The sequence below is a fragment of the Pinus tabuliformis genome, chromosome 2_2 (genome assembly GCF_031772625.1).
Source record: "Pinus tabuliformis cultivar Carrire ecotype Pingquan chromosome 2_2, CPIR1, whole genome shotgun sequence".
NCBI classification, from domain to species: domain Eukaryota; kingdom Viridiplantae; phylum Streptophyta; class Pinopsida; order Pinales; family Pinaceae; genus Pinus; species Pinus tabuliformis.
This window is the reverse complement of record NC_142300.1, coordinates 707,308,098-707,316,306: the sequence shown is the minus strand read 5'-3', so window position 1 is coordinate 707,316,306 and position 8,209 is coordinate 707,308,098. Positions and strand designations below refer to the sequence as shown.

The following is an 8,209-nucleotide window of genomic DNA, read 5'->3' as shown; positions in this document are numbered from 1 at the left end:
CTATTTAACATTCCAAACTTTCTCACATACAAAAATATTTTGTTTGGGATCCTCCGATCCAACACAGTGAAAGAACGTAATTCGCATAGAAGGATCAACGTCCATTACCATTCTCTACGTAGTTCCACACTATGAAACTTTTGATTGATTTGTTTGGCATCCTAGATCTTGATTGACTACTTCCACTATTCTGATTATTATCACTATTCCCTTCACTATTTGGATTTAATTATAATAACTTACTGGGTGATCTTACTTCTTGACGTAGGTGATAAACTCATCTTAAATAAAATCTCTCTGCTTGTCCTCCATTTATAAGGCCGGCATAGTTTGCCCTAATTTGCAGTAGGTGGTGATATCATACCCAAAAGATTCGCTCTCCTAATGGATATACATTCTGCCAGATTGGCTGGATCTGGCTACTTTCTAAATTTAACTTGACTCGACTACCTAAATTTAATGTACTTTAACAAATACAACCTCTGTCTGTGCTAAGTTTGCCCTATTTAGCTGTAGGCGGTGATCATACTAGCTCTCCTAGTGGACATAAATTCCGGCAGCTTGGCAAAATCAGGGATTACTTCTTTCAGTCCATCGGATTTATAGAATCGATCAATCCATGCGCTCAGCAATGGCATTTTCTCTGGATCTATTAAAACGCTATCGGTAGCCTTTGATAATCACTGACAAACCACCCAATGCGATGTCAAGCAAGCCGAGACCTCACTTTTTTTTTCGAGGTAATGAATGCTGTGGAAGCCACCTGTAATCAAGAAATATGTTATATTTACTATCTGTTTTTTTTTATTTTTATTAATACAGAAGCGTTTTTTATTTAAAAAGAATGGCGTTTTTTATTTAAAAAAAATTGGTTCTGAGATAACTCATAATATTGAACCAACAACAGAATTTGAAGCCCAGAACCATTCACATTCCGGATTGTTTTCCAAAATGCAGCAAGGTCCCGTATAAAATTACCCTTTACAAGTTTTGTATTTTATGCAACACTTTTTACAAATTTTGTATTTTATGCAACACTTTATACTAGGTATAAAGGATCTTTCCAAAAAATTAATTGCATTTCATTCTGGTTTCTATTACATTCTATACCAAAGCTTCCTTTTCATTATGGTTTCTATTACATTCCTAATCAACGCACATTGAACAGCGGAATGACAGCTACAGTATCGGAGAGATACATTAAAAACTTGTTGGCAAGCAAAAAATTTTCAGATGCATATACATTTTTTTTATCTGTTTCTTTCTTTCTTTTTGTACTAGCAGCCTGTTGCTTCTTGGGTTCAAGCCAAAAAGCAGCCTGTTGCTTCTTGGGTTCAAGCCCTAAACGACTCACTATAGGGGATTTGAATCTGAATCTGTGTTGTTTCAACAAACTTATTAACGAATTGAAATGCCCCTGGGGCTACATTTTTTCTCTCTTATCTTTGAACCTTTTTCAATTTAATTTAATAATACATCTACAAAATTAGCAACCGTAAATTTTGAGTATTCTGGACAACAACCAAAAAGGGGAAAAAAAGAAGCATTCTTTACCACACTTTCACTATGGCACCATGTTTCCAATTCGCCACCGGTCATTTGTAAAGCTCTCAAATTCCGAATTCGAAGACAAGAAGGCAGGGAAGTGTCTGGACACTTACTCCCGCAAAGCCATAGAAGCTGATCCGCTTGTTTCAGAAACTCGGATATGCTTCTCAAACAATTACCTTCGGCCCTCAATAGGTGCAACGTGCTCATATCAACATAAGGCTGCAAAGAGTTGTGGAACGACTGGTTAGGTATTCCTTGAACCCTGTTTATCCCGCGCACCTGAATTATTATCTGAAAACTGTTAGAAAACAATATGGACTTACTCGTAAATCCAAACAGTATTAACAATATATAACTTGTAAAATTTTCAGAACTAACATTTTGATTCAAACACGTACATTTGGTTGTATAACCGCATTACGAAAAAGGCCGTCAGTGGGGCGCCAAAGACGACGATGACATCTCGGAAGTTCTCTATCAGCGAAATCTCTGCCCAAGTCTCTGAGGTGATTGTGCATTTTTATACGGTTTTGACAGTCGATCTCCAGAATACACTTGTACTCTAGGTTCTGCAGATTCAACTTTCCTCCCCAACCAGATCTGTCCCATATGCTTATGGCCAGATCTTTATCTTCTTCTATGAAGAAACAGGCAATATCTAAGAATATCTCTCTTTCGTGGGTGTCGAGACTGTCGTAACTAATCCTAAGACTGTTTTGTATTTCGGGGGGAAGTACTAAACCCGATAATTTCAGCAATTGGGCTTCCCAATACTCTAAATATTGTTTATAAAGATGAGACCCTAGCACTCTGAGAGACAATGACAATCCATCACACGCATCCAAAAACTTTGCAACCACTTCTTCAAATCCCGCACGGGGTTTAGGCTCCTGAAAGGCATGCATGCAGAAAAGCCTTTGTGACTGTTCTCTGTCGAGGCCTGACAGCTTGTAAATCAACGAGACTCCGTTGGTTTAAAGAAAATCCCTATTGCGAGATGTAAGTAGGATTAAGCTATCGGAACTAAGAATATCTTTAAGAGGTGAAAATAATGCTTTTAACTGTCTGGAATCATTGATATCATCCAAAATTATGAGGGCTTTATAACCCAAGAGACGATGAGAAAGCTCTGATTTACCTTCAACAATGTTACTAACTGCCAGATCCCCTGAAGTCAAGCCTTGGAGGAGTTTATTTTGCACAGAAATTAAAGAAGTTTCGGCTCTCACATCTTCCAAAAAACAAGATCCATGGTAGGCTGACCTGTTGCGGTTAAAGAACTCTAATGCGAAGGTTGTCTTCCCTACACCACCAGAACCCACAATCCCCACAACCTTAGTCTCCACGCTGGGTCGCTGCTGCAGCATCACTGTTTTCTCAAAATCTTGTAGCTTTTCGTCCAAACCAGTTGGATATTCAGCTACAAACAGTTGAGGCTTTCTAATGTTTTCTTCCACCAATTGAACTACGTTCTCCAGGAGTTTGCCTTCGTCGCTGGTTATTCACAGTAAAACCAAACGTGAGTGCGAAAAACTTCGTTTATCAATACAATCAAACTATTAGGGACACAGAGACTAAAAGTTCTTACCCATAATATGCCTTTAGCTCCAAACCGCAAGTGTGAAACCTCAAGCAATGCTTTTTTCCAATCTGCAATTCTTTGTTGTGGGTATCTCCTTTTCTTTTCATGACCTCGCAAGGCTTTACCATAGACTCCATTGTTGCCGGCCGCGCAACCAATAAATCTCAAGATTTGACCCAATAGTCCATGTTGCCTGTCATCTGTCCTGATCCGTAGATCACAAGGATTAACATTATAAAAGATTGGAATAACAGTAAGAATGAACTAAATTACCTTATCGTCTACAAAGGCAGCCCAGAAACGAGCAATGGCTCGGTCATATGGATCTTTGGGAATTCTTGCGAACAGGGTTCGATTTCAGGAGCAGCTCGCTCTTAGCTCTGAGATTCTCTTCCGCGAACTGGTAATCGATACCTAGCAAATGCCACTCGAGTCATACCGAACCGCTTTACCTGCCCCTTTTCTCCCCGTTTTTTTATTTCAGTTTTATTTTAGTTTTCGATCAACGATCTAAGGGTGAACAATAAGACACGGGGGCAGCTGGGGGAGTCCATTTCAGATGGGAACGCCTTACGGCGTAAACATAATAAATAGTTAATTACTTAGATGAAATATGTCTTATTAAAAAAATATGTCCATTAGTGGAAGAACACCCGACTTAGATATTAGTGGAAGAACACCCGACTTAGATATTTATAACGAGCGCCCTCATTGTAGTATTCATCATTCTATCAATTATTTATCTATCAATACATTTATACAATTACGGATTTATTCTATCTTCAAATACAATCAAAAACTGTTTATTTACACCCACATACATAACAGATCCGAAATATAAGTACATTATAAAAAATTCCCTATACCAAAAGCTTTATTAATTTGGAAGTTGGCTTTGAATCCAAATCTCCAAATCCCTACATGTAATAGCGCCCTTTGTCTTTGCTACAAACATCACCATCTTTGGCTTCTTGTCATTATCCAATTGCATGTTTTACTACTGCAATGGTACTTCCATGTTGGTGAATTTTAGTTTGCCATCCCCAAAATTTGCTCATAGAGCTCTCTAAATATATAGTTACCTGTTTATTTATCCATGTTACATAAATATCATAAAAGAATGGTTCTCTGTTTCTCCCAACCTATGAGTACGTATCTTCCTGTCAATTTAACCGTGCTTCATAACTCTGATAACACAATGGTAAAGTGAAAATATGTTCTGGACATTGAAATGCTACATATATTAAATAGAAAATATAACACCTATTCCTTGGCTACACATCCATGATAGAGAATATAGATAAGCTTGATTGGTAGGAAAGTCATAATCCGCAGAGGAACACTGCTCATCATCACCAATGCAAGATTGCCAACATATATAAGCTTGGTCATCATGCAACCAAAATTTAACGGCTATTCCATGGCTACCAATCATAATTGATTACGTAAATCAGCTTGACTAGTAGGCAAGTCGTAATCCACAGTGGAACACTGCCCATCTTCACCAGTGCAAGATTTGCCAACATGCATAAGCTTGGTCATTATGCAAACCAATGCTTATGGCTTGTTTTACTGGGTTTTTCTTTTTTCACTAACTCAGGGTTCATTCACTCAATGCTCGAGACATCCACAACTATCTCTACAAGAACACAGTTTCTTGTTGAAACAATAGAAACAATGAGCATCCCTCACGACAATCTCCTGCATAAGAAGCTTGGGCATGGACTTCATAGCAGAGTGACAATGACTAGAACTTAAAAAGGTTCTTCTGTACATGTACGACTGTCTTAGGAGAACTGAACATGTTATAAAGTCCAGAGTCCAAATGCGATGACCAGATTTTGCTATGGTGGGAAAGATCGTGATCCTTTTACTCAAAACCATTTGGTAGAAATCCCATGTTGGGTATGGTGGAAACGAACGTCATCCTTTTACTCCTCAAAACCATTTGGTAGAATTCCCACGTTGGCTGTATATGCCACAGCATTCATCTGATCAGACAAAGTTTCAACTTCGCATAAATTGTTTCTCTTTGTGGGAGTAGTCTATCCCCCTACGAGGAAAGCATGGACCTGTTTGTTAATAACAATCCAACTGCAACCGGGTTTCTTTTTCACCTTCCTTTCTTTCATCCTGTTCCGCACACTGCCAATGTCATCCCACCTACCAGCTGCTGCATAGATGTTTGACAACAGTACATACGGTGCTGGATTTTGGGGATTCAGCTCAATAAGGTGTTGTGCTGCCTTTTCTCCGAGGTCTATATTGTTATGCGTTCTGCAGGCACTGAGAAACGAACCCCACATGTCAGCATCCGGTTTAAATGGCATTTTGTTAATAAGGTCGTTTGCCTCATCCAAGCACCCTGCCCGGCCAAGAAGGTCTATCATACAGCCATAGTGCTCCATTGCAGGAGTAATGTGATAAAATCGAGTCATGACATCAAAGTATTGCCTTCCCTCGTCCACTAACCCTGCATGGCAGCAAGCAGACAAAACACCCACAAAAGTAACACGGTCAGGCTTTATGCCAGTGAATTGCATTTGTTCAAAGAGTTCCAGGGACTCCTTGGCACATCCATTTATTGCATACCCTACAATCATTGCAGACCAGGAAGCAGTGTCTTGTTGGCGCATTCTGTTAAACACCTTGCGTGCATCTTCTGTGCTCCCACATTTTGCATACATGCCTACAAGGGTATTTCCCACAAGCACATCAGAATGAAACCCACTTCTAATTACTACTTCATGGGCTTCACTGCCTCGTTCCAGAGCTGCCAAAGCTGAACATGCAGGTAAGACAATGACAAAAGGTTTCTGTATTCGGTTTTATATTTACCATTTGCATCCGTCCAAAAAGTTTCAGGGCATTTTCAGCTTGCCCATTCTGTGAATATCCTCCAATCATTGCATTCCACGAGACAACATTAGATTCAGGCATTGTCTTAAACAAGTTTAGAGCCTCTTCAACTTGCCCATTCTGTGCAAATCCAGAAATCACTGCATTCCACGAGATCACATTTCTTTCAGGCATGATCTGAAAGAGCTCGAAGGCCTCTTTAACATATCCATTCTGCACATACCCTGCAATCATAGTATTCCATGAAACCAAATTATGTCCAGGCATTTTCTCAAACAGCTCCACCGCGTTTTCCACATCCCCACACTGCGCATACCCTGCAATCATTGTATTCCATGAAATGACATCTCGTTTGGGCATCTCTTGAAACAACTTCAGGGCATCACCGACCAGTCCATTCTGTACATAGCCTGCAACCATAGCATTCCATGAGACAACATCTCGTTGAGGCATTTTGTCAAACAATTCGCGTGCAAACTCAATAAACCCGTGTTTGGCATACATATCCACAAGTCCATTTCCCACAAACACATTCGTTTCGAATCCACCCTTACGAATTTCACCATGAACTTCCCTCAGGACTTCCAAATCAGTACACGCCGGGAGAATGCTGGAAAAGGTAAAATGATTGGGCTGTAAACCCATATCTTGCATTTCATGAAAAAATCCCAAGGCCTCCTGAGCATGCTCGTGCCGGGCATAAGCTGCAATCATGGCGGTCCACGAGCCACATTTTTCAGAGGCATTTCATCAAAAACCCTGCGAGCCTCTATGAGGCTCCCTAACTTAACGTATATACTAACCAGTTTATTTCCTAGCGAGATATCCTGGCATTCAAATTGCGTTTGAACCATGTGGGCATGGACTAGTTTGGCATCTGGAAGAGATTTAGCATTCAGGCATCCCTGCAACAGAGAATCGTAAGTAGAGGAGTATGGCCAAATCCCATTCTCAACCATGTCCTGCAAAATGCGCAGTGATTCCCTCAACCGACCCTGTTTACACAAACTTTTTACCAACCCATCATTCCCTTCTTTCGTTTTCAGAGTATCTGTTGTAGCTTTGCATCTGTTGGAAATTTCGAGAACTGGTTTCACTGACAACACCATTTTTCTTCTTATGATCGTTTCTCGCTGCCATTGCCATGGCTATTTTATTAGTCCCCCATTACCTGCCGCAAGGCAGCAGGGACCATTGCAACGAGTACGCGTTTGTTCCAATGTATTTCAGAGTAGAGGAGTATGGCCAAATCCCATTCTCAACCATGTCCTGCAAAATGCGCAGTGATTCCCTCAACCGACCCTGTTTACACAAACTTTTTACCAACCCATCATTCCCTTCTTTCGTTTTCAGAGTATCTGTTGTAGCTTTGCATCTGTTGGAAATTTCGAGAACTGGTTTCACTGACAACACCATTTTTCTTCTTATGATCGTTTCTCGCTGCCATTGCCATGGCTATTTTATTAGTCCCCCATTACCTGCCGCAAGGCAGCAGGGACCATTGCAACGAGTACGCGTTTGTTCCAATGTATTTCAGGAGCAGCTCTGAGATTCTCTTCCGCGAACTGGTAATCGATACCTAGCAAATGCCATGCGAACCCGCACAATGAAGGGACTCAGAGTCATACCGAACCGCTTTACCTGCCCATTTTCTCCCCCTTTTTTTATTGCAGTTTTATTGCAGTTTTATTTTAGTTTTCGATCAACGATCGAAATTCGTTCAATCGTCTAACACCATCCATCTAAGGGTGAACAATAAGACACGGGGGCAGCTGGGGGAGTCCATTTCAGATGGGAATGCCTTACGGCGTAATTATTAAATAGCATTATTAAGAATAATTTAATACAAATTAGTTTAATACATTTGAAAGAGCTATTTAATATAAAATAAAGTATAAAACGACCCACGGGGCTTTGGATTGACGGTGAATGGGTGCCTTGTTAAGGCACTCCTTGCGATAGGTCACCGGTTCAAATCCCCCGTGGGTACTTAGGTTAGTCTTAACTTAGAAAAAAAAAAAAAATAAAGTATAAAACTTTCCTTTCTGGATTTAATTGAAATTTCAATATAATCATATCTTATTAATCCAATTGAGAATTTTGGTTTGACTTAAATCTCATTAACACAATTAAATCTCAGTCAAATTTTCATGTTTCATATAACAAATGTTCATTTAATAAAATGTCAGCAACATAAATTCGATTTAAATTCACTAC

At 39.8% G+C, this 8,209-nt stretch overlaps 1 protein-coding gene and 1 pseudogene across 1 annotated transcript; both read right to left on the bottom strand.

Moving 5' to 3' along the window:
* Window positions 1-506: 506 nt before the first annotated feature.
* Window positions 507-3,270, bottom strand: LOC149194627 (disease resistance protein Roq1-like). Its single transcript, XM_089407736.1, has 5 exons — window positions 3,140-3,270; window positions 2,709-3,045; window positions 1,950-2,441; window positions 1,728-1,830; window positions 507-649 (listed from the first exon to the last, which is right to left on the bottom strand). Exons 1-5 carry the CDS (start codon window positions 3,268-3,270, stop codon window positions 507-509), a joined length of 1,206 nt encoding a protein of 401 aa, XP_089263862.1.
* A 1,148-nt stretch (window positions 3,271-4,418) lies between these two features.
* Window positions 4,419-7,642, bottom strand: LOC149194626 (pentatricopeptide repeat-containing protein At2g13600-like; annotated as a pseudogene).
* Window positions 7,643-8,209: the final 567 nt, after the last annotated feature.

Coding starts and splice junctions, on each gene's coding strand:
- LOC149194627 (XM_089407736.1), bottom strand. CDS start 3,270: ATGGAGTCTATGGTAAAGCCTTGCGAGGTCATGAAAAGAAAAGGAGAT. Junction 2,442..2,708: donor TGACTTCAGGGGATCTGGCA/GTTAGTAACATT, acceptor CATGCCTTTCAG/GAGCCTAAACCCCGTGCGGG. Junction 650..1,727: donor GCACCTATTGAGGGCCGAAG/GTAATTGTTTGA, acceptor GCGTTTTAATAG/ATCCAGAGAAAATGCCATTG.